At 43.9% G+C, this 26587-nt stretch overlaps 2 protein-coding genes across 8 annotated transcripts in view; one reads left to right on the top strand and one right to left on the bottom strand.

Moving 5' to 3' along the window:
- Window positions 1-21432, top strand: part of grid2ipb (glutamate receptor, ionotropic, delta 2 (Grid2) interacting protein, b) — a 31689-nt gene extending 10257 nt beyond the window's left edge. Inside the window, exons 5-26 of the mRNA XM_076093323.1 lie at window positions 430-708; window positions 2567-2652; window positions 4760-4829; window positions 6278-6430; window positions 6630-6785; window positions 7680-7831; window positions 8140-8274; window positions 8968-9053; window positions 9328-9478; window positions 10161-10462; window positions 11143-11187; window positions 11687-12481; window positions 12941-13093; window positions 13407-13494; window positions 14049-14126; window positions 17170-17366; window positions 17457-17612; window positions 17697-17783; window positions 17874-18003; window positions 18197-18315; window positions 18615-18779; window positions 19611-21432. Coding sequence (XP_075949438.1) covers window positions 430-708; window positions 2567-2652; window positions 4760-4829; window positions 6278-6430; window positions 6630-6785; window positions 7680-7831; window positions 8140-8274; window positions 8968-9053; window positions 9328-9478; window positions 10161-10462; window positions 11143-11187; window positions 11687-12481; window positions 12941-13093; window positions 13407-13494; window positions 14049-14126; window positions 17170-17366; window positions 17457-17612; window positions 17697-17783; window positions 17874-18003; window positions 18197-18315; window positions 18615-18779; window positions 19611-19682 — 3655 coding nt within the window. The 3' untranslated portion in view covers window positions 19683-21432. The remainder of the gene's footprint in view (window positions 1-429; window positions 709-2566; window positions 2653-4759; window positions 4830-6277; window positions 6431-6629; window positions 6786-7679; window positions 7832-8139; window positions 8275-8967; window positions 9054-9327; window positions 9479-10160; window positions 10463-11142; window positions 11188-11686; window positions 12482-12940; window positions 13094-13406; window positions 13495-14048; window positions 14127-17169; window positions 17367-17456; window positions 17613-17696; window positions 17784-17873; window positions 18004-18196; window positions 18316-18614; window positions 18780-19610) is intronic.
- A 403-nt stretch (window positions 21433-21835) lies between these two features.
- Window positions 21836-26587, bottom strand: part of arhgap17a (Rho GTPase activating protein 17a) — a 25561-nt gene continuing 20809 nt past the window's right edge. For all 7 annotated transcript variants that reach the window (XM_076093337.1, XM_076093338.1, XM_076093335.1 and 4 more), the window contains 2 exons: window positions 25908-26447; window positions 21836-23606 (listed from right to left, as the gene is read on the bottom strand). In XM_076093337.1, coding sequence (XP_075949452.1) covers window positions 23467-23606; window positions 25908-26447 — 680 coding nt within the window. In that variant the 3' untranslated portion in view covers window positions 21836-23466. The remainder of the gene's footprint in view (window positions 23607-25907; window positions 26448-26587) is intronic.

Genomic DNA, 26587 nt, shown 5'->3' with positions numbered 1-26587 from the left:
GTGACGCCAAGATTTTCCTCTCGGTCTCTCTCCTCTTTTCTCTTTTCTCTCTGGCTGAACGGGAGTTCAACTTCTCTCCTTTTCTTGTCTCCGGGGACGGCAGACCCCTCAGCTGTCCAACAAAAGCTTTTTTTCTTTTGAGTGTTGAAGGAGGGAGCCTGTTGATCTGAATTAGTCTGGACTTGGATTGTGACGATCCAGCTGATCATCACTTTTTAATCTCTGCTCGTGCTGGATGTTTGACTTGCTGCTGTTATTTCTCTGGAAATCCAGGGTTTTGGGTTCCGGACTCTATGTTTTTTAAAAAATGGATCGAGGTGGATCCGTGATGTAGATCCGTCCTCTTTCCTACTCTCTTTTTTTCCTCCCGTGGACAAAAACTAACATCACCCCCTCTGTTTCCCCCCCACATGCCACCATGTTCGCCAGAATCTTCATTCCCAAGAAGCACCGGCAGCGCTTCGACGAGGCCGTGTCCCAGAACGTGATCAACCGACTCTGCCGCAGCAAGAGCATCAGTGAGCCGCAGGGCAGGATCCGGCGCAGTCGGAGCGAGGATCACTCCGACCGCCGCCACGGGTCCAAGCGGGCCAGCTCGGTGCCCAGAGATGGAGAACCCGGGGGGAGGGGGGAGGCGGAGAGAGACAGGGGCTTTAGAAAGTCTGTCTCCGGGATACCCGCACATCCCCCCATTGGACCCAATCAGAGGTGAGCACACATGTTGGAGATGTTGTGTGTACTGAGTCTTTGGCTCTGTTTTAAGTGCTGTTTACTGTTGGAAACCAGGCCACCAACAGTTTCATCTCCACGCATAATGCAGCAGCCAAATACTTACTACTTTAATATTCAGACATTTACCGGCAGGATGTTTTAAAAATGTATATGACACAGAGGACAGCGTGTCTCTTTTTCCATCCTTGCTGTTTTCCTGTCATCTCCACATTCTTCCATCCTAAAGCTTGTGTTTTCCTCTGAGTCCCGTCACGACGCTGGACCCCAAATCTCTGTTATAAATAGATGTTCACACCAGTAAAACCCCAAAATAAGTTGTTGTTTCAATCCAGCCAAACTGAAACTGCCATTTGCTTGTTTGTGTCCCATCAATTCAACACGTTGATCCCGCACCGTTTCAGAGCCCCCGACCGCTCAACCTCCGCCCACCAACATGCTGATCACACGATTGTCCAATTAATAACACCACAGTGGACTTCGTGCAGGATTACAGGGAGGGGGAGGGGGGGGCAGTGCACTCCCACACAAACTAACCGACTAACTCCCGGGATCCGTCTCCATCCACATGGGAGGGAAGATGTGCAGCTGAATATCTCTGAAGTGTTATCATATTGGCAGGTCACACAACAGTAGGAGGCACGCTGATTGTGTTACATGGGAGAGGTTACATCATGTGGCGTAAGTGGCACAGTCACAATTAGAAGTTGTGCTGCATGCTGGTGCCTTCCCAGAACAGAATAATACCACTCGAGGGTGTTGTGCAACACTGTTGTCTCTCCCCAGTAAAAAACTAGATAGAGAGATAGATGGATGGATGGATGGATGGATGGATAGATAATACATGGATCATAACATTTAGGCCTACTAATTTTCATAAATCGAAATCTAATTTTTTTTTATGAATCCACCCCAAGATGTGTTTAAAGGGTTGTTTTAGTATATTTTACTAGAAGTCTCTGTTTGTCAAGTGTGCCTCTTTTTGTGGCTGCACTGCCCAAACACCCTCCTCTCTCACGCACACACACACACACACACACAGTGCGTACATCTGCATTTAGCTCGTCTTACATAACAGCCAGTAACCGCGGCTATCAAAGAACAGATCTGCCTGTTTTTCTCTCCCCTCCCGTCATCCTTTTTTCTTTTGTCTTCCCCCTGTTTACGTATTAAGGCACTGTTGCCTTGAGTCGTTTCCAAGGCAACGCACTGGTGGATAGGCACCATAAGTGTCTCATCTTTGATGTAACGGGAGGTTCCACCAGGTGTTCCTCCACTGGGGTGAACGAGAGCAAAGCACCACCATCAGCAAAATGTCAGAGCTTTTTTTCCATGTCCAGAATGTCCTGAATTATTTTTGTTTGGCCGGAAGCTGGAGAATAAAACGGAGTGATAGGAGTCGAGGCTGCACGAGTTGGGATTGTTCTGTACTAACAAAAGCCTGAAGTACGATTAGGCTTAAATACGAGCGTCATGCCCCCCGCGTCAGACTCCCACCTACAAATGCAGAACAGTCTCAGGCTCCAGTGTCTCACATGTGAGGCTTTGTCACCTCTCTCTGTTTTCTATTATTCTAAACTGAATATTTTTGGGTTTTTAGACTATTGGTTGGACAAATCAAGCAATTTCAAGACATTTTTATTGGCTTTTTTCACTCTTTCTGACATTTTATTGACAAAATGATTCAAATGAAAAAAGAAAACTTCATGACATTGTAAAAAAATCATTTTTTATAATGAGCTTGTATTATGTCGTTGATATAATAAGTCAAGAATTATTTTCATGACGCTGTCTGCAAATCTTCTGTTAATCGTCCTCACATCCTGCCGCTCCTCAGGGTCATCCGTGTCTACCGGGGGAAGAAGAACTTCGGCTTCACGCTCCGAGGTCACGCCCCCGTCTGCATCGACGCCGTTATCTCAGGTACTTCTTCTCTCTTAAAACCCTGATAGACGCCTCCTCTCTCCGTGTGTGGTGGTTTGGCCCCAAACATTGTTCTGTGTTGGCTGGCGAAGGAGGGAGGGAGAGGGGGGGGGGAGTGTTTTATGTGGGTGAGCCTGTTGTGGTGCCAGCCGCTGGGGGTTGAAGGTGGTTCAGGAGGTGTTTGTGTGTGTGTGTGTGTGTGAGTGAGTGTGTGTGTGGTTGTGTGTGTGTGTGTGATTATGACTGTACCGGGAAGCGTTTTAGTTTGACTCACCAACAAAACGTTAAGAGTAAAGCACTTGAAACAGGCTGTTCTGTACAGTAACAGACACTTACAGCGGTCAGTTAGTGCTACGCGGTTACATTCATGTTTATTTTTTATGTTCAATACAAACTGTACTAATTGTCACAATCTATTATTATTTTTGCAGAATTTGCCAATACAAATTCAAACTCCTCACAAATGACGTATGAAATAAATCAGATGTTATATAAACATCACCGTCATCATTTTATCATACTTATCAAATATTGTTATCCCGCACTTCGCGCACGCTTCATCACAATGTTGTATAAATTATAAACTTGTGATTACTTGTGAAAACTTAGTTTTCAGACAGACTATCTTTTATTTCTCGCGTTCATCCAATGGACGTGCTCTGTAAACCTACAAACAACCAAGATATGAGCAGATAAATGGACACTTTGGGAAATACGCTTGTTCGCTTGCCTGCCGGAGAGTTAAATGAGAAGATCGACACCACTCTCATGTTTGTCTGGTAAATGTGACGCTACAGCCAGCAGCTGGTTAGCTTAGCATAAAGACTGGAAACAGAGGGAATACAGGTAACCCGGCTCTGTCCAACGATAACAATATAACCCTGCCAACACTTCCAAAACTAACGTAATCTCGTTAATTAGTATTTTTAAATTTTTAAAACTACTGGTGTTTATTTTTTGTTACCTTTGGATAGAGCCAGGTTGTTTCCAGACAGATTTAAGAATGTTATCAGTCTTCTCATCTAACTCTAGTTAAGGATGCAATAACATTTCAAATGTCCTACTATTCATTTGAGGTTATTAAATTGTTGTATGATCTAACTATAGATCATTTTTATAGCATCTGTTGTTGATTTAAACATCTTTTCGATATAGATTTACATCAGACCATGACTTCAGGTGTATTGTTTTTAATCAGTAGGGCCTGCAGATATGCTATTTCCACTGCTTAATTAGTTTTTGAATAAAACACCAGAGATTATTGCTGGAAAATTAAACTCTCTGTTAAACATTTGTCGGCGTAAAAGCTTTTGGTTAGCATTTTAATTACTTCCATTTTTAATTTTTATTTCCAGCAGTAAAGGGTTATTTAATGAACTGTTATTGCTTTCCCAAACAAAAGTAGCAGACAAGAGAGGCTGCGAAGTTACTGTTGAGGGAATTTGCCAGGTTCCTTGGTGATGAGGGAGGTGTGTGTGTGTGTGTGTGTGTGTGTGTTATGTGTGTGTGTGTGTGTTTGATGATGACTGCACTGTTCCCGCCCACCACCATCTCCCACCATCATGTGCTGCAGCGGCCAGAGAGAACTGACTCAGTGGGCCTTATGGAGGTTGGTTTGGAGACAGTGGGGGTGGATAGCATGTCTCTCGTCGTGATCTGAACACCGTTACTGAGGGTAAACAACTCAAAACTCCAGGATTGCCCGTCTCGTGGCCCTCGAATGTGCACACACGACATTATCACGTGAAGACTTTGTTGCGTCCAAACTTTGGGTCAACACCAAAACAAACGACAGTTAACGTCAGGCAAACTCAGCAGTGAGTTGACAGATGAGGAGGCGGCGGTGGACGGGTACAGCGCGGGCAGAACAGATTCCACCGGGGATTGTTTTGACAGCACTGTTTCCTTACGTAATGAGAATTTGGCATGGCGATCGTCTCGCTTGTTGACGGGCTTTGTTGGATGTCAGATTGACAGCGTCGCATTAGTCACCATCTTTCCCCGCTCTGCCCGTCTGTTCAGCGCACCTTGTTAGCCGGTGAGGTGGTGCCAGAATCCCTTTTTCAATCTCTGATTTGATTTTCTGCCATCTCTGTCTCCCTCTCAGATAGTCCTGCTGAGGAATGTGGACTGAAAACAGGCGACCGTATCCTCTTCCTCAATGGACTGGACATGAGGTTTGTCTTTAATGGAAAGCATTAGTATTATTATTAGCAGCAGTAGTAGTAGTATTTTGTCTTTGCTGTCCAAGTTCTTGAACTTAGTCATTATATTTAGATACCTGTTTCTCTCCCGGAGAATCCATCTGCTGCTATGAAAAGCCATCTTTCCCTGTGCCAGATAATCCATCACAGACCACATGAAGCTTTTATTTTAATCATTATTTCACATAATAAGCCTAATTGAGAAATAATTTGACAGATGGACATTTGCTGTATAATTCAACATGTGTGTGTTTGAACCGATGCACGTGAACGCAGCCTGTAAACGTCTCTTGTGGGAGCAGCCGGCGTTCTTGTGTGGACTGTACGACTTCTTGACTTTCTGCCTCCTGATTTTCTGAGAGTGAGTGTGGGAGTGCGGATCATCAACCCAGAGTGGATGAAAGTGAACTGTACCTATACGAGCTCAGCTAAATACCGTATATATCAAGCAATGTATCAGCCAATGCACCCGGTGCTGTGTGAAAAAACAGAGCTGTTCCCATGGCTGCCTGATGTACAGATTTGATTGGCGCGGTATAATTTTGCCGATCAACACGGTGCTGCAGCAGCAGTAGGAGGTGATCAGGAGAAACAGTGGGAGTTGTTCACCAGAGAGAGCAAAGAAAATAAAGTACAAGACACGTCGAGCTTTCAGTGTCGTGTTTACAGAGTGAGCATATGATGTATGGTCATCTACGAGAGTCTGTAATATTAATGTAAACATTTGTCTGTACAGTCCTCGTCTCAGGTTTGTTGAAACATGTGAGAATTCCTTGTCAATACAGTATCTCATTTAAAAGAAGAAGATGTTCTTTTTGTACCGTAATATAAAAAGTGTGCGTTGATAAGGAGTCGGCATGTCACTGGATAAAATCAGAGCCAGAAATCATGCATTTCACAGTGTTAAGTATGTTTTTGTTAGCGGCTTGATAAGAATTTCTCTGGAAAATTTAGATTTAAATTTAGCTTATTAGCGACTAATGATGACAAGTGATTATGTCTCTTACGCACTATTTTACAAGATGCTCTGAAAAATGGTTATTTTCTCTAGTTTACTGGTTTTATTTGGGGAATCTTGCCTTCTTTTTAAATTTATTCTATGAATAAAAAAATCATAATTTATAATTGCAGCACAACTTTAACAGACAGACCTCTTGCTAGCGTGGAACTTGAGCACAATTATACAGTTTTACATATATTATCATAATGGGTCATGAGTGCTGTAGCTAAGCTTTGAGTGGGAGAATATTACTTTTTACGACCCCCCCCCCCCCCCCCAAAAGACAAATAGATGTGAGGGGTCTCAAGATAACAGAACAAAACCCTTTCTGCGACTCAATGTTATGTTTGTTTTTTCATACTAAAGTATTCTGATACTGTATAACAACTCTCTCTCTCTGTCTCTCTGTCTCTGTCTGTAGGAACTGTTCCCATGAGAAGGTGGTGTCCATGCTGCAGGGCAGCGGGGCGATGCCCACCCTGGTGGTGGAGAAGGGTTCGTCTGAGTACTCCTCAGACCAAACCGACCCAGAGGAGTCTCCAAACCTGGCCCCCGCGACGCTACCGCGCTCCAGGTCACTAAACACAAACCCTGACCTTTTTAATTTGCAGCTCCTGGTCCGCAGGGACGAACACACTCACATCAGAACCCTCGGTCAAGTCACGCTGTATTTCTTTCAATAAGGATCAGAACAAAGGAGAAACAATGCTTTAGTGAGTTAACATGTACGAATTAAAGATCAAGGGGAATCTTCTTCTGCGTCTGCCGTGCAGGTCTCCAGCCCTCAGTTCTCTGCAGTGGGTGGCAGAGATTCTTCCGCCGAGCATCAAAGTCCACGGGCGGACCTTCAGCCAGCAGCTGGAGCACCTGCTGACCATCCAGGAGAGGTACACGGTCTGCAAGTCCCTGGAGACCTTCTTCCAGCACAGGTCAGTAAGACGGAGAAGTAGTAGATCAGGGAGCATGGAGGGATGCATGAGGAGATAAGGAGATTGTCTGCAACAATGCAATATTAAACAGACGGAAGAGAGCTGAGGGAGGAAGTGAGGAGAGAAGCAGCTGCTGGAGTTGTTGCGGAGATTTTGGAAAGTCAAATAATTCTTAAAAATACATGCAGCTTCCCCCCACGGGGACATCAGTACATTAGGTTGACAGCTCCAAATGGTAGCAAGAGACAGCTGCAAATGAAGTAGCTTAAAGTTAAGTTTTCAGCATTTTTTCAAAACTATCTTGGTGGCAAGACTCTAAATAGCTAGCTTACATTGACAGAAATGTAGCTGTTGCCTGGGAAACTGTGTTTTTTTTTTTTTACCGCACTTTATATATCAGAGTGCTGAGGACACTCTAAATGCAGGCGAAAGAGAGAGATGGAAAACACGATGGTGACAGGACAGGGAGAGAAAAGCAGCGAAGAAACAAATGCACATAGCTGAGCAGGAAGTTTAATCTTCCCCATTACACACTGATAACATCCCCTCAAGGAGGAAGGCTTGAGCACAAGAGATGGATGGAGCTCTGCAGATGACGCAAACATGTGATTCTGCAGCATTATAAGCAAAATACGTATTTAATTCTACAGAATGTGCATACAGTAAAACCCCCCCCGGAGGCGTAACTCCTACTCCTAACCGACATCCCTGTTATCCTCCCACCTTTACATAATCTGTTTTCCTCCTGCATCTCATTCTCAGATACACGTTTCATTACGGATGCAAAGAATCTAAATCTAAGCCAGGTCCTGACATCACATGGCAATACATTACCCAGCAGTAAGGGCTCGGTTATTATACAAAGATGTGTAAGGATGCATTGTGTGTTTGCAGGAATGTGGACACTCTGATCGTAGACGTGTTTCCGGTGTTGGACACTCCAGCCAAACAGCTGATCTGGCAGTTCATCTACCAGCTGCTGACGTACGACGAACAGGAGCGCTGCCAGGGCAAGCTGTCACGCTTCCTGGGTTGCAAGAGCGGCGGTGAGCCGAAAACACGACGTGGAAATAATACACGTACCGTATCAGCAGACAGTCAATAAGTTGCTTGTTTGATTAATTATTTCTATCGTGTGAGGTACGAAACAATATAATTAAAAAATTGCCTGATGAAATTGAAAAGTCAAGCTTTTATTATCAACCACCTGGTGTTCGATGGACTGAGAGGCTGTTTCTTTCTAATTAACACAGGCGCAAAGCCAGGAGCAGCTGTGCGTGATTAGCTTGTGATCAACAAAGATGTGTTTGTTTGTGTGTGTGTGTGTGTGTGTGTTTGTTTGTGTGTTTTGCAGCAGCGTTGGAGCCTGACGTAGGCCCGGAGCACCACCGGCGGAGCAGCTCCATGCGCATAACGGGCACGTCGTACCGCGGCATCGTTCGGGAGAGGAGCTCCGACGACTGCATCATCGGGACTCACCTGGGAATGGGTACGCTGCACATGGCGAACAGCAAGAGCAAAGGACGTACTGCCCTGTAGCTCAACATCTGTGTGATCAATACAGGGTTACATCAAGGTTTCAAAAGCTTTCCAGCTCCGTTCTAGATCAGAAACTTCTCACACAAGTGGGGAAATTAAGACAACCGAACAAAGATATCATCATATCATAATTATTTGTTTCTCTTAAAACCTAGCTGACTAGCTCTGCTGAGATTCAAACATTCTAACAAGGCATCTAACCCACCAGTCGTCAGTTGAACTGCTCAGAGCTCCGTAATGAGGCTGCGTTCGCACTGGTTCATCTCCCAGGTGGGAATGTGTGTAATTGTTACTAAAAAAGAGGTGTGCTCAGCAAATCCTCTGTGGATATTTGAAGGCTACATGAGACAAAAATGGGCCATCATACATTCATACATTAACTCTCATATCTCAGCTGTGCTTTTGATAATGTCCCCGAGCTATCTGTTTGGAAGCACATACAGTGTTTATTTCCAGCACATTTCATTCATGGTTCCCACTGTTTTCCATTGCCACCGCTAACTCCTGCACCAGGAGCCAAGCTTTTTGTCTTTTGTTCCTCCGCGCTGTTCCTCTCTTGCTTCATCCTCTCTCCTGTCTTGGCTCGGGGGTGGATGGAAGGAGGAGGCTTATGTGTCCCTCTTCGTGCCTTATTGTGCTTTAGGAATTCATGTGGATGAATCTGGGAGCCCGGAGGAGAGGCAGTCAGGAGACGGAACCTCCTTCCCCGAGTCCCCTGACCTCAGTCATGTAGGTACAACTGCAGCTTTTCAGCGCCGAGCTTCTCAGCAACTGGCATAATGAATGCTAGTTATGTTAAATGTGCTCTCTGGTCTCACATCATTTGAAGGTCTGCTGGTAATTACTGCAATTTAACACGTGGTAATACAACTTTACGGTTGCAGTTTACCTGTGGTGTGCAAATTGTTCCTAAAAAAAAAACCGCTTTAAGAGCGACAGACCTTCAAAGCCGATGTGTCGCAGCGTTTGTGTGCTAACCAGCTGATCATGCCTCCACCCGTAGATGACAGGCGTGTACACGGAGCTGGAGAACGTGTACGCGGGGAAGAGTGCGTCGCCACTGCAGGGCGGCTCCTCAGCAGAGCCAGAGGGCCCGGGACATACTGAGGCCTACGGGCGCTCTCTCTCCCCCCTCACTCTCCCCCCTCTCACAGGTACTCTGGGGCTGACACACACGCCCAAACACACACACACACACACAATGTGCGCATGCTTTCAGACACATGCTTTCATCAATGGTTCACAACCATGTGCCCGTTAGGTTTGATGCATTTGTGGATGAATTATTGAATTCAAACATAGTAGAACATTGAGCCTCAATGGCACATGATTGCTGCCAAGTTCAAGTAACGCTAGATTTGCTGTAAATACAAGCTGCTGAATGTGATGGACATTGGTCATTACAGGTATCAAACCTGGCATTAGATCCACTGACCTACGAACAGTTCCACATGTATTAGTAATGTTCACATCTCATCTGCAGCCTCGTGTTTATGGCTCATTTAACATTAAACATGAGTTTGTTTTGCCAATCCGATGGGAACATCGGCAGGAGAACCACTGAACTCATGTTCATGTTAGAACTCACTCAAATTGTACAATCTAAATATGTGCATAAGAGCCTGCAGTTGATCTTTTTGTTGCCATGGTAACCTCTCAGACGAAAGAATCCCTGAGGCGACAACCGGGCCAAGAATGTCGCGCGTCACTTCTCGAGGGAATAAGTAGCATAATAAGTCATTTAAAAGTTCTCTGGATAGAAACATCTGCAGTGTGAGCTCCAAATGTCGCACACTGAACACATCATGATTCCATCTTCTGTTCACTTCTTTACAGGTTGTCGTAAATCCGGCCTGTCGCTGTCCTGGAAGGAGCCTCTCCCCACTCCCGTGTACCAGATCCACCACCAGAGCAGCGTGGAGTCCAACCCTTACGTCAGCCTGGAAAGCCCCCCCGCTTCCCCTCAGCACTCCGACGGCGGTCCCAACACGCTGACCCGCCGCAAGAAGCTGTTCACCTTTTCCCGGCCGCCTCGCAGCCGGGACACGGACAAGTTCCTGGACGCTCTGAGCGAGCAGCTGGGCCACCGGGTCACTCTGGTGGATGATTTCGTACCCGGGGAGAACGACTACGAGGAGGTGAGGAAGACCCGCCTCTAATCTACTGCATCATCATCTGTTTTTATGCACACGCTTTTTTAAAATTAAGGTATTTTCAATTTGTTTTCAAGAGTTATACGTTTCAATACCTCATTATTCCTCCACCAAGCCTTTCATGAATTGTGAGTGCGCCTTCCGGTTAGTTGAATAGTTCATGCAACGTATCACGAGGCCAGAAATGATTATTTCTATTTTTAAATACAAATAAGTCATTTTTAAATTAGTTGTAATACCTTAGTATAACTGCTGTAAAATGATTGGCAGTCTCTGTCTCATGCCAGGAATACTATTTGTACCTTCACTGCTGACATTTGTTAATATTTTAAATATCGTTTGGGCCAAAGAACAATGTAATTACCTTCCTGTTATGTGCTGTAGAGTAATACCCTCGCTATGCTTTACAGCTTGACCCGGTTGCACACAATGTAAGATGCACTGTAGCAGATAACTGTACTAGTTGTGTTTGTTCAGGGAAACCATACGAATGTCTCACAGTTACATTTTCAATGCTAAAATATTACATGTAGCATCATTTCATAAGACAATCTTGCTGTTGTGCAAACTCACATTTGCCTGAAGTAATGCCGTTGTAGTGTTGCATGTTTACATTAGAGCAGCTCTAATGTGCGCTACAATGAACACTTGTGTCACATGAACAGATATATCAAGGTGGTTGTCATGGTTTCAGAAGAAGAGGGGTGCCTGTAAGTAAAACATGATACTCAGTTACACAGTAGAGTCTAATTTTATCTACGGTTAAGATGTTATCTAGAGGTGCTGGCTGACGTAAAGATCGTCTAACAAAGAGCCGTGTTACTGCTTTGTCGTCAGGAATGTGGAGCGCAGCATTTTCTACATAATTGCCTGAGTTCGTAAAACTGATCATTTTTTCGTATTATTTTTGGTATTTTACAGTTAACTTCACATTATTAGATTGCATTTCTTGTGTTCCATAAATAGACGGGTTGGGCCACTGATAACATTTAATTGCATGCATTATAAATATGATGTTATTTTATTTTGTCATCTTTTATGACTTTTCTATCCCGTTAGTAGGTAAAAAAGTGAAAGACTGCGCGTCCAGATTGATAAGCAAGACAAAATAAATAAAGCCCACGCAATGCATTTTTTGCTTTGCATTAGAGTACGTTGAAGTGAGAGTTGTGATTATCAGGTGTGATGGTGTTCTCCTCCTCCCTCCAGATGAGTTTCCAGGAGGACCAGGACTCGGGCTTCATGCCTCGCCACCTCAGCAGTGGCAGCAGCGAGGACCAGAGCAGCAGCGACGAGGCGTCCTCTCCCTCCTACTCCTCGGGGTCTGAACCCATCCCGCCACCTCCCACCCAGAGCCCCCCACCTCCCCCGCCTTTCCAAGCTCTGATACCGCCCCCTGTTCAATTCACTGACCCACTACCGTCGGTCCGCTTCTCCCCCGAGCACGTCCCCCGCAGCCGCATGCCCTTCCAGCCGCAACACCCCATCATCCCTCCTCCCCCGCCCCCTCCGAGGACCATTCTGTCCAGCCGCTGTCCTCCAAACATAGTGCTCCCTACCAGAGAAGAGGCAGAGAAAGCTCACCAGCGCTTTCAGACCACCAACACAACGACCCGCCTCTCGCACAGCCACTCCACCCTGGGTACCACCACCCTACGCTCCTCCCAGCCGTCTCGCCCCTGCTACCTCCCCCGGCAGCTCAGCCAGCCCCAGCCTATCCTGCAGCCCATCTTCCAGCCCTCCCCTCAGCCCTCCCCTCAGCCGCTGAGACCGAGCCATCTCGTCCTCCAGAGACACCACCAGCTCCACCACCAACACAGCTACCAGGGCCCGCTGCCGCCGTCCCTCGAAGAGCACGGCTCGTCCCAGTGTCCGAGCCAAGGCCCCGCGGGCTCCTCGCTGCTCTCGAAGCATCCGGCCTCTCACTCCACCCTCCCTCACTCCACCCTCCCCAGTCACACCAAAAGCTATGAAACCCCACGACAGGAACACCAGTCACAACAGGTAACATATACATTTACAGTAGTTATTTAAAACATGATGATGAACCACAGCAGTGAGCGCCCTAGCAACAGAACTTCAAAAGTTTTGATGCTATATTTGGCATCACACAATATGTGTATGCAAATAGAAGACCTTGAGATTGACAGAACAAAGACCATACTGCGTCTTTTGGCAGCTCTTTGCTTCTGTCACACATTTTTTTTAAAGGAAAAATGTGTGGAAAAAGCTGGTAAATCTCAAGCAAACTTCAGCATCTGCTGAAACGTCGGTGCGCAGTGTTGAGTGTGATGTCACCTTTTATGTCTAATGGGAGAGTTTGTAAACAGTAAAAAGTGGGGAGACGATTCCAGCGCCGTTTCAACAAAATGCTACAAAATCTCTTGGTGAAAACTTAAAAGTTGTGAGCGGTTGCATATGTCCTATAGAAGAAGATTAAAATAAGAATGTAAATCTCCAAAGGCACCGCCGCCCCCGCCTCCACCCCTTCCTCCACCCTGTGAGCCGCCTCCGCTGCCCAAGCCGGGCCACCACGCCTCGGACACCAACCACATGAGTGTGAAGAGGCTGCGCTGGGAGCAGGTGGAGAACTCTGAGGGAACGATATGGGGTCAGGTGAGTCCGTTACATTAGTCTTTGATAATGTGTGATTTAAATACAGTAAATACAGTAAGATTACTTGTGAATCTTTGCACATTGGCTGTGAATTTGCTCACTCTTCCTACAATTCTCTGCTCATATTTGGAAAGACCTACTCGTGTCTCTGATGAGTCATGGCAGCATGGAGGCACTAATCTTATTCTTTAAAATAGAATACATGGTGGATCTTTGGGCTCGCTTTACAACCCTATCAGACGTGGGGAAACATTTGTTTTTGACAGCTCTTTGTACGCGACAAAGCCTTGACTGTGTCCTTGTCTGTGTTTAGCTCGGAGAGGACTCGGACTATGACAAGCTCACTGACATGGTGAAGTTCTTGGACCTCGATCTGCACTTCGGGACTCAACGGCGATCCAGTAAGTCGTTGTGTACTTGTGGTCCCCCCCCCCCCCCTCCCATACTGCAGTGTCATCGTCGTATCTTTATTTACATCATGCTGACTGTCATACGGTGATAGTCAAACTGATTAGCAGAGGACCTGTTTGCAGTGAAAGTAAATATATGTGTTTATCTATTGACATCTCCTGTTTTGTTTGTGCCTTCACAGTTATGATGTTCTGCATAACCTGTTTTGGAGCTGCTCCATTCACCTGTTCATCAAATCCATTCTCCATAAGGCACCATAACCCCCCCAACTCCTCTCCTGTGTTGACAGAGATCAGTAATAACACGGCTCTGCCAAAGGAGGCACACACCATGCTATTATTTATTGTAGATATCTCAGACGTTTTGGCCTCTGGTGACTCAAACGGCGGAGCTGTGATATTAACCTATCAACCTTCCACATCTAGTGTGTGTGTGTGTGTGTGTGTGCGTGTGTGTGTGTGTGTGTGTGTGTGTGTGTGGACCCCCCCGGTGCCTGGAGAACACATCCTCACACTGTTGTTAATATTATCAGTCTCTCCTCCAGAGCCAGCCTTCTTGCCAGAGAACTTTAAAAAGAAAGACGTGGTGGAGATTCTGTCTCATAAGAAAGCCTACAACGCCTGTAAGTACCATAAAAACACGGCAGACGGTCACACCTGAGCGGTCGTGTTTCAAGTCTGTGAGACGACGGCAAACTTACACACACACACACAACAGTATTTTACGATAGCTTCAAATCGCCGACTTGACTCAATCAAATCTTAAAATGCAAAACGCTGGGATAGATTTTCTCCATTGACTTGATGTACTTCTGCCAACTGTGTTTTGAGACTGTAGGTGATGTCGAGTAAAATGCATTCACATTGCTTTCATACACTTTTCCACACAGCTGTCACATAGACACGTGTTTGTTCAAGTGCAGACCCTGAACTCAGTGTCGGGTCTGCTCACGGCATTCTTAATCTCAATGAAAAGGACAACAGCTGTCATCCTGGATAATGTGATCAGAGTGTAGCGCAGCATGTCAGGAGAGACTCAAAGCCCATCCAACAACAACAACAACAACAACAACGGCCTCTCTTACCCAATGAAAGTGAGACTTTTTTCGTCAGTTTGGGAAAATGTACACACACTATGCAATTTCCAGTTCAGGTTACACTCACAGGTCACGGCCTGTGGTGATGATAAGATTCAGATTAGCTTTGTCACAGAAAGCTAATTCATTCAAAGTTTCTGTACAGGAAACACATTACAGTAGGCGGGATGTCGATGCAAATCTATGACCTAATAAATGACATAGCTACGGAGCAGTAAACAGACAAACATTTTGTTCATTATATTACGCTTATCATTTTTTTTATTCGATGCACTGTGTTGGAAAAATAAGGTTGTTTGTCATTTTTCTGTCTTGACTGAAGAGTTTTCTTTATTGCAGTATGTTGTTCTTCAAATGTGTCTTAACTAGTTCAGGCTAACGTGCTGTTATCAGGCTTAAGTTATCCTGTTAATTCTCATCCAACTAATTTGGTTCTTTGAACTCATTTTGAGGATGGATTTGAGTTACCTTCAATAAGCGCTCTTATTTTGAAAAAGAATAAAAAACCTGGTCAGTGTTGATATGATTTGTTGATCATTTGATTGCAGTTACGTGCGGCAGGTGTGTTGGGAACACTCCCAGCATGTACTGGGGCAATAAATTCATTTTGTGTGTGTTCCTGCGTTGTTACCGCTGTTATTATCTTCTACATTGTGCCGCACAATGTTTCCACACTTTCATGACTGTTAAATGGATGTTACCAGTGAACACAGTTAACCTACGAGTGGTGTTGGTGCATGATAGGTGAAGGTTCCAACTGAACATGAAAGAGACTTTTCGGTGACAATGAGGAGCATGCTATTAAAATGGAAAAACATCTTTAATTGCGCAATTATTTTTTGCAGTTAATCATTTAATACATTTGATTTATTCCCATTTCCGTTTGTAGCAGTCAGAATCTTTCAGTTGAGTTCATGTCTTTTTGCTCACACTATCTCAAAACTATATTTTCTTGTGTATTGTTTATTATATTTCTGTATATTTTATCATGTATAAGTAACTCTTTATTGTGAAAAATAACAGATCACCGTAAGGATTTCTTAATACCCTGCATGTTCTCATCTTAAATCATCATTATTATTATTATTAACACTCTTTCATCATAAATCTAAGAAAGAGAGCCATTTGTATCCGTAAATGAGTTCATGTATGGAGTTATTGATCATGATCCAGCTGACTGTCAATAATCCTGTACTTTGTGTTATGGTTGACCTGCTGTATTAGTTTCTGTAAAATGTCTTTCTTGCTGCCGTGTTTCCTTCATTCCAAATTAAGAGCGGTGATTCTCCACTGACTGCCGGCATCCTCTCCTTCCTCTTCTTGTGATTAAGAGAATAAATGTTCATGTTCTCATGATGAAAATGTGTCTTCACTTGGTGATCCTAAAAACAACATGTTCCACTTTATGATTAAAAATAATTACCGTATTCATTTTCTTCATGGTTATTAAAATGTTGTAGCAGGCTCTCTGTTAACACGTCCATCATGCACTAACATCACTCATAGTCTGATCGCATTCACAGGTTAACTTCTAAGTGTGGTGAAAGTGTGGCAACGTTGTGACGCACAATGTAGAACAAAAGAACACCAGGAACAATGCAGGAACACATGCAATGACACCTGTGTTGTTACGTCGAATCTATTGCCCCAATGCATGCTGGGTGGCTTCCCAACACACCTACCTTATTTTACTGTAATCACATGATCAGCACTCAGCAAATCATATAAACACTGAAGACAGTTTCGACTTTAAACGCTCTGCTCAGTTAACCTTTATTTCAAAATAAAAGCGCTTATCCGAGATAAAATGAGATTAATATAGCAATCCTTAAACTGAGTCTAAAGAACTAGATTAGCTGGATGAGATTATTTTTAGCCTAATTACAGCATGGTAGCCTGAATTAGATAAATAAGTAACATAATGTGAAAATGTAGATGTGAGTAATACATGAATTCAACAGTGATAATGGCAAGTAATGCAAAGTGGAATCATTACATCTGCTGTACTATTTGTATAATCTTTGAGCAAATAACCACTGCAGACACTGTATTGATGAAAATGTATTTACAGCATTATGTGACAGACCACTCTATTTAAATTGCAACTATTATTAAAATTAAGTGATAAACACCATGCGGCGATAAAAAAACAAAACATTTTGTGTTAAGAGGTCTGTAATTAGAAGCCAAAGCAACTGTTACATACAAGTGAAAAGCTCATTTTCTTTCATTTCTTTAAGTTTCTGTTGTTTACAGTGTGAGTTGTATAAAACTGGTACATCTTGGGATATTTAGGATTTATTTCTTAGTGATAATATCTTAACTGCCTTGGATGCATGTGTAAATAACATACTCATGCAAATGAAAAAGTAAAATAGAAATTGAAATCTCATTTTGGCAAAAAACATATTATATATAAAGTCAAAGTCTCGAATAATACACGGTGGAAAGTTACACGTCGTCAGAGGGGGATGAAAGGTTTTGTCAGGAACATGTTGATCCTCTTCACAATGTCGAAAAAAACGCAAGTAATTCCTCCCCCTCCTTCTCCTCCTCCTCCTCTCTGCAGCCATCCTCATCGCCCACCTGAAGCTCTCTGCCAGCGAGCTGCGTCAGGTCCTGATGGACATGACCACCGACAGGCTGGAGCCCGCCCACATCAAGCAGCTGCTGCTCTACGCCCCGGACAACGAAGAGGTCAAACAGTACGAGCAGTTTGAACAGGACCCGGCCAAACTGAGTGAGCCCGACCAGTTCATTTTCCAGGTACGCCAACAAAGGACACTCAACCAAAGTTGGAAAAAAAAAAATCAAGATGGAATGATTTGAGTAAATTAATGTTTTTGTGTGTTTCAGATGCTGATGGTGCCCGAGTATAAAACCCGTCTGCGAAGCCTCCACTTCAAGACCACCCTGCAGGAGAGGATGGAGGAGATGAAGGTTGCGTACGATTACATCTACAAGGCTTCAGTGGAGCTAAAGAGCAGCAAGAAACTGGCCAAAATCCTGGAGGTAAACACCCAGAGCAGGGGAAAAGAATGTGAAGCCATCCATTTTTATATTAATTGTGGTCATTAAGTTGTTTTTTTTGCCCAGTTTGTACTTGCAATGGGAAATTACCTCAACAACGGCCAGCCCAAGAGCCACAAGACAACCAGTTTCAAGATCAACTTCCTAACCGAGGTACAGCAATAACCCCTGCGTTTCAGCCACGTTATGTTCATCCTGACTATGTTTTCTTTGGTCATTCATTCCTTCCTTTCTGTCCCGCAGCTAAGCACAACCAAAACAGTAGACGGGAAATCCACCTTCCTCCACATTCTGGCCAAGTCTCTGTGCCAACACTTCCCAGAGCTGCTCAACTTTTCCAGAGACCTCACAACAGTGCCTCTGGCAGCCAAGGGTACGATGATGTTACAGCAGCAGTGCGCTTCAACTCTGCTGTGAAATGAGCATTTCCATACAGTACGCAGTGCGCTGTGTGTCACTGCAGGGCAGGCCGACTTAACTAAAAGCAATTAAACCATGTACGGGTGTTAATAACTGCTCCTGTTTTGCTAACTCATCACCTAATATTTCCATCCAACGGTGTTCAGTGAACCAGAGGGCCATCACAGCAGAGCTGAGTGACCTTAACTCCACCATCCTGGACATCAGGAAGGCCTGTCTGACGATCCCACCCACCTCCGAGGACCACTTTGCCTCCGTCATGAGCGTACGCTAACTGCTTTAAATATATAATACACATATACATATACCAGGTCATGGAAGCTACTGGTTGCTGACATGTTGTGACATGGAAGGAAACGTTTTGGGAAATATGCTTAGCTTTCTTGACACCTCCAGTTTGTATAAAAGTGTGTAGCAACTTCATCAAGGTTATTTCCTGACTTGAGAAAGCTCCTTCAGGGCCATAGAAGACATTAGTAGAACCCCTCATGACAAGTAAACTGACTTTGATGTGTAAAGATTGGCAGGTGTGCCTCTTTGATGTGTGACCCTTTGCACCCACAGAGCTTTATGGAGAACAGCCACCCTGCCATCCAGTCTCTGGAGTCTCTGCAGACCCAAGCGATGGAGGAGTTCTCCAAGGTGGCCTCCTTCTTCGGGGAGGACAGCAAGTCCGCCAACACAGAGTCCTTCTTCGCCATCTTCGCAGAGTTCATTGGCAAGTTTGAGGTGAGATGATGCTGTAACTGTTCTCTTCAGCTGTGACTGTAGAAGCAGCAATGATGTATTTGACTTGTTCCTGCAGGTAAGCAGCTCATAGATGAATATATGCAGCAGATTAAGTGTTCAGCTGGTGCTTTCACACAGACTGACAGCAGCCTGCTATGACCTTTTTTCATCATACATCATAATGGCATACTATACTGTGACATTTTTATGGCATAGTATACTATGAATTTATGTTACGGAAAAGATTACCCAATTTGCATTTTACTACAATGACTTTTTACGATGTACTATACTATAACGTTTTTATGACATTCTATACTGTGACTTTTTCACAAATTTTCTTCAAGGTACTATCCTATGACTTATTTATGACTTTATTCGACATGCTATATACCATGACTTTTTATGACTTGTTTTGTTATACTATAATATGACTTTTTATAATTATTTTTTTGGCATACTATACTATACAATGACTTCATCACATTTATTTGGCATACTTTACTGGGATTTGTTTATGTTATACTATACTGTAACATTTAATGCCTTTTTTATGACATACTATAATTTCACTTTTTATGACATCTGTCATTTTTGACATTTTGATATGGCACACTATACTATAACTTTTTATATAATATTTCTGTTATATTATACTATGACTTTATGTTGACATTCATATTGTATACCATACTATGAAGTTTTTTATGACATAAATTGATTAAGCTGCGAAGTGATGCCATCTGTGGAATAACCGAATGTGCTCCAAATCTGAAAATAATATGTTGAAATGAGTATAAATCACCTGAGATTATGACTTGTGTCTTGCAGAGAGCCCTCACTGAAACCCAGACTCCAGAAAACCCCAGAAGCCCCCGACTGTCGTCCCCTCTGGCCTGGTAAAGGCAAGGAATGCGGGCAGACGTCTGGCCAAATCGACAGGCCGGTCGGCTCTCTTTTCACTCTGCTCTCCACAACCAAAGTGCCAAGATCACGCACAGAGACACTCAACCCAACGGGAACAGAGACCACGTCTGCTTCAGCAAACAGAATGAAGATGCGCTGTATTTATCTGTAGATAGTCACAACAGCTAATGAGTGCTCCGTGTGCTATATTACTGTTATTTCAGGTGCTGGGTAGAGCAGGAACATTCAGGTGTCCACAGGAACCCACCGCACACTGATGACTCAAACCAGTCTTTACATTATTTACATCTTTAATACAAACATGACATAGTAGTAGATAGTAAAAGTTACATGAGGGAAACCATACACGCACATTTTGATTGCTCCAGTGCATCTTGATGCTGCATTACAATGAGATGTAAGTAATAAAAACAACTGGTCTGGATATTTAGATTACTTTAATACATGACTATATAAAGTTTATATTTTCTATCAGATCATATTTGAAAATTGTAAAGATTAAGCGTAGATGTAGACTGACGACAGTTCTCTAGAGGCAAGGCAAGTGTGGTTTAGTTGGCGCGTACGGAGCCAGATGTTTCCTCCAGCGGTGCTCTCACTGCTTCCCATACAGCATGATTTGATTTAGAGATGATAGACATCGGAGTGTTTTCTAACATCATGTATCCACATTAAGTAACTGGCAACCCTGCACAACTAAATGTCCATCAGTATTTTTTAATCCTCTAATAAATTCAAATAGATGGTATTATTTCAATAATAATTCCTCCTTCGTCATCGGCCATTCAGCATCAGCGGTGTGATTTTTGCCTGCGTGGACTCGAAATTCATTCCGTAACTTATTCATTTGCCAAACATTATTCAGAACACCTTCCACAGCGAGGCAACACTCACTGCATCAGCACATGGTGAACGCGTCCGTCTCATAGAGCGCGTCTTGTGTTCGTCAGCACAGAAAGATGAGAGGCAGCTTTATTGTGATTGGGCTGAGCTGTGTGCTTCCGGCACTTTGTCAAGTATCTCTTGATTGTTTGTGAACACAGCCTGGGTTCAACAAGTGGGTGGCTGAATGAATGAATGAATGTCAAATGCGCATGTGGGAAAGAAACAAAAAAAAAACCTGTACTACCTGTAAATGGTCATTTTCTGCTTTTCTGGTTTCTCTTGACTCATCTAACGTACAGAATACCCGTAGCTGTGTTGTAATTATGTTGATGAACTACTGAGTGTAAATGTACAGTTTTTGCTATGCACAGCTCATCACTTTCCATTTGGTATTGTATGCTTGTGTGTCTTTAGTTCATTTTCTTATTCAAGAGTGTCATTTTATTTATTCTTTATGCGCAGCTTTAGTCGGGCTCACGAGGCGACTGATCTCGTGAACATGCAATCCTAGCTGCTACTAGTGTGGTAACGGTGTGTCTTGTCCCAATCAATTGCATGTTGGTGCAGTTAATGTATTAAGATGTGCAGCTGGTAGTTTCCCCTCCCTGGATATTTAGGTTTAAAGTAAACAGTTGGTCTCGTTAGGTTTATTTATTGGTTGCCTACAGGCTCCCTTTTATAACCGTTTTATATGTTTTCATCAAAGAGTTGCTCATGTTTAACCTTTACATTTTGTTCAATGCTTTCAAATGAAGGACATGTTTTTGATCTATAAAACTTATATCATGCCTGAAAGTAAAAACTGCTGTTATTGTTTGTACACAAACATATAAACCATCAGTAGATTTAAATAGTTTCTTCATGTACTTTATTTTCTTTGGAAAGGTGTATAACCAAGCATACATATTACATGTTTTAGACGGCATACATACAAAACTATGGAGCTTAAAATGCAGCATTACCAATTCTAGTTTAATGGCATTTGTTCATCTTGCAGAGCTTTGAGATGCCAAGCTCCCTTTAATACACGGGGATAAGGCAGCGAGGTACAGGAGCAGAGGGGGGGGGGGGGGGGGGGGGGTTATAACGCTCGATCGTCTCTGAAGAAAAAAATTAACTCGTTTTCAGGGCGACTGCAGCATCCAAGACTTTCTTCATTGGTACCATATTGGGTCAGTTCTCTGGGAACAACACTCACTCGCATTACATCCGAGGCCAAAAAAGCAAAAAACTTGCACAGAAAATACAACAAAGCATTTTTAATCTTTTGACCTGGCAAAGAAAAAAAAAAGAAATAAATCTAACACCACATCACTACCGAGGTTTAACAGCGCAGCATGTCCTCAGCTCAGTGGGAAAGACTAAGCCAGTTCACTAGGAAACCCCTCATTGGCCTGCGCTCAAGTGCAACATCAGCTTGTTTATGCATCTTTCTGTTCAGGCTGGTAAGAAGTGTCCTTTCACTACATCCCCCCCCCCCCCCCCCAAACACAAAGATCGATGTAAAAACAGAAAGGCAAAATACTGACTCTCCAGGCTGGGTGGGTGTTTAATCCTGCTACTTCTGCTCATACAACTCAAGAGAAATCAACCAAAACACATGAAATACACAACCTTTTGTGGAACGATACAAGACTTCTATTGCAGAGGGTCAAATCACCTTCCTTTACGTCCCTGAAACATACTTGTTGCCAAAGACGGCTTCTTGGAAATACTGTAGTACTCGGAGCCAAGTATATTCTCCATACAGTAAATATGTAATGCTTACTACATGTTCTGGGAGGAACCCATAAGGCATGATTTACATTTAAAGACTGCATTAATTACGTCAAGCCACAGGGAATGTGTGTTTTTTTTAAATCGGTAAATAAATACATACAGGAGTGAGGGAACAACATAGGACGAGGTTTCCATCCAAAAATCAAGTGTTTGAGACGACCGGAAACCTGCAGTCACCAGCTACACTTAAAGCAACAGTTTTGGTTTCTACATCGCCTGCTGACTCCCCCCCCCCCCCCATGCTATAGAAATACCTTGTTTGTTTTTTTCAATTGCTCGTTCTAAGGCCATTTTTTAAAACATAAAAAAAAAAAAATACAAAACCATACACCAAATTCCAAAACGAGTCATTTTGGCATCCCCCCCCCTCCCCCGGTCAGTACCCATGCCTTGTATTGCTCATCATTGACACAGTTGTCTGATGTCATAATCAGCGGCCCTCTGCTGGGTGATTGTCTGGAGCTTGATCTGCAGGGAGCGCGGTAAAATGATGAACGGTGTGTTGCGTTATACAGCAGAGGCTTTGCGTCACTAAGTCTCCTCAGGACCACATCTGGTGCCTCTGTGGAGGTCAAGAGGACTGGAAGTAAATCATGGATCGTGACAGTTGGACTGGAAACCAGAGCTACCTGGAGATTGTGGTGGTTTGGTACAATGTGGTGATTTGAGCAGCAATTAATCTGCTCATCATTTTCTCAATCATCTGGTCTATAAAAAGTCCAAAAAATGATTAATTGATTATTAAAATTCTTGCATAATTTGGTTCCGGGTTAAAAAGCTGAGAATGAAACAGACACTGACACCATCAGCTGTAGAATCGGCTAAAAGAGCAGCTCCCTGTCAAAATAAAATCAACACACATTAACCTCGTCTATTCAACGTAATACACTATCATAGCCATTGTTTACCGAGAGCTGTGGGCTTCCACCGTGGTGGACCAGAAGGGGTATTATAGTCACAGTAAAGTCCTCCATACAGGCTGGACTGGGAGAAGAAGACGGGCAGAGGAGGGCTGCAGATATGGGCCCGGGACGAAACACGAGCGGTCTACGTGAGGCGTGCGTATGATGAGAGGAGGTGCGTGGGGGTCTCCTCCTTATAGGACAGTGCTCTCAGTGTCCAGGTCACAGTCTTTGGGAGGAGGCAGGCCGGAGGAGGAGGAGGAGGCGGTCTGCTGGTCTACAGCGAACTCGGGGACCAAAGCTCGACTCAGCCCTTTGAAAGACATCGCCGGGTCTAGAGAGCAAGACAGAGGACGAGGGGGGAAAAAGTCACATTGAGGAGACAGTGAAGAACAAACAATGACAATTATCATAAAACATGTTTTGCACATGATTGAATCTACTAGAAAAGATCAGTAACCGCTTGTGCTCATGGTTAATGTGTTACATAAACATGCTCAGAAGATAAATGCACTATTTAAGCCCACATGATATGAACAGTGGCCATAATCACAAACATGTGGGGCTTTGTCCCCGGAGTATGAAAACATTTAGAGCGGTCGCAATTATGCCATTCAATGCAGCCGTGTAATATTTTCCAGAGCTGAAGCAGCAGCAGCAGCGGATTATTGAACAGCAGGTGGCGGTGTTCCACCAGACACCGAAAGCAGTGAAAGTGGATGGAAAATGTGAAGTGTGGTGAAGCAGTTTTGATCTCCTCGGCTGTGTGATCAGAACTGGGAATCTACAGTTTTAGATTTGAATTAGCGAAAGAGCTAAATCTTTGACTGTGTGTGTGTGTGTGTGTGTGTGTGAGATAAGAGCCGACTGTTCGTTCTGAACATGTGTATCATCTTCAGCCGGGATATTAGTGACAAGACAAGGACATGCACATGAGTTACACATGCTTGACACATGGACACATTGTATGAATCATGTCATACAATGAATAACAACATGGAATTATTCACGTTATCAAAGTAGAATTACTGATTAGCGGTTGTGTGACTCCGCCAACCAGCTGCAGCTTATGTTGATGTCTGTGTCCAGAGTAGTATAATAAATGAAGTGAAGTGAAAAAAATGGCCCGGTATAGTATTTCACAAAATCATACAAAATGTCAGAGTATATATATAGTATGTCATAAGAAATGTCAGAGTTTATTATGTCAGTGTACATGTCATAAATGTCATAATTTAGTAAGACATATAAATTGCCACACATATGTCAAACAAAGTCATGTTAAAAAGTCATTGATTATAAAGCAATCAAAAATGTCACACTGCAGTATGTCAGAAACGTCTTTGAATGTATGCCATTAAAAAAATGTCAAAGTATAATCTGTCAAATAAAACTCACAATTGGGTATGCCTTCCAAAATGTCATCGTATGGTACGTCAGAGAAATGTCATAATATAGTATGTAAAAAAAAAAAAGTGATTGAATGTATGTCATAAGTCATAAAAGGTCATCGTATAGTACGTATTAATAATGTAATTGTAAGGTATGCCATAACATGTTTTATAGTATAGTATGTCAAAAATAAGTCATCATAGAATATGCCATAAAAACTGTAATAAAGGTTGTTGTATAGAATGCCAAAAAAAGTGATACCTTAGTATGCCATTAAAAATGCCATAGTACAGTATGCCATAAAGTCACAGTTAAGTGTGCTACAAAAATGTTATTTTAATAATAATAATAATATAATCCTCAGTTCATCCTCGAGTCCAAACGGATGTTTGTGTCAGATGTTATGAAATTCCCTCCAGGCGTTCTGAGGTTTTGCTTTCAATGAGGGCGGGACAGATGTGAGGACCCAGTGGCCTTTGACCAACAAATCCTCATCAGTCCACCAAGCCAAGGGGACGTTTGAACCAAATTTGAGGAAACTCCAACATGGCGGTCCTGAGATATCGCATTCACAAGGATGTGACAGACATGCATACGGACCAAAACATACAGCGTCCGGTCACGGCTGCTGCCGGCGTCGACCCACTGACAGTCGGGGGTTTGTAAACCTGTATTTGGCCTCAGCTTTAACCCCCTATGGTATGACTAATGATATAACATTTCAGTGACTGTGAATGGCGATGAGTGACTCATGATAAACGATAGCCCTGATGGAACACGTGTCATATTGCATACGGTGGTCTTTTTTTGCGGCTCAACCGATGCCCCCATTTTCTGGTGTTAAAAATGAAGTTCTGCATTAGATTACTGATTCATGAACCTTCTGGAGGGAACAGGATCTTGCCCAGTGTTGGTTCAGGAGATGCAACATTAACGTAAGTACGTAAAGCAATAGAATTTAGGGATCTGGCCCTGTGGTACACAGTGTGACAGTCGTGCATCAGGGCTTCAGTAGGCACATGATAACTGATGGGAGGCAGCAGGCAATAACATGTCTGGAGGTAAACAAAAAGAGAAGGTGCTGCTAATGAAAAGGTTCATAACAACAAACCTCTCCAAAGTGCCTCGTTAACCTGTGGAGGTTGTACAATGCAACAGTGTTAGAAAGAGAGCACATTCGTATTCAGCAGAGAGTAAACGGTGAACGTTTAGCTGCAGTGACTAAATGAGAGACACCACTCACCTATCATCTTGTAGGTAGTGGCGCAGATCCCATTGGTGTCACCGGCTAGTGCACTGGGCTGGGGGGGCGGTGGGATGCTGGGTCTGTTCCGGGGTTTGGGGACGGGTCGCGGCCGGGGAAGGGAGCCCGACTGGTAGGGAGACGGGGACGGAGGAGCTACTTCCTGGGCGGTGGCAGAAGGCGGAGGGGTGTCTGGAGGGGTCGGGGTGCCCGGAGGCGAGGGGTCCGAGCCCTGCTGGTCCCCACCGGGCTGGCCGAGTGACGCGGGCTGCGTTGGAGGGCTGGCCGGTGACGGGGGCTCTGGAGGTGGGTGGCTGGGTGCTTGGATCAGGGGCTGGTTGTTGGAGTGGCGTCTGGGCGTGGCACACGGCTGTAAGGTGGGAGAGGTGGGCGAGTGGCTGGACAAGGGTCTGGGACTGGGGCTGAGGGAATGGGACGAGCCTGAGGAGGAGGAGGCGTGGTTCACTGAATTACAAGGCTGGCTGGGTGGAGGGTTCATTGGTTTGGGAGGGGCAGGAGCCTGCTTCTTGGTACCTGGAACTGATGGTAAATCTTGTGATTACTGGTGGAAAAGAATAACAAATATAATATCTGACAGCATACGTTGCTACGTCCATCTGTAAATGTCATCAGATACAATTTATATGCTCAGACACGTTGCTTTACATACAACGCTCACA

Source organism: Anarhichas minor, unplaced genomic scaffold (assembly GCF_050575085.1).
Source record: "Anarhichas minor isolate MPS153535 unplaced genomic scaffold, ASM5057508v1 ptg000017l, whole genome shotgun sequence".
Classification (NCBI taxonomy): Eukaryota; Metazoa; Chordata; class Actinopteri; order Perciformes; family Anarhichadidae; genus Anarhichas; species Anarhichas minor.
Note: the sequence above shows the minus strand (reverse complement) of the source record. Positions and strands in the feature narration are given on the sequence as shown.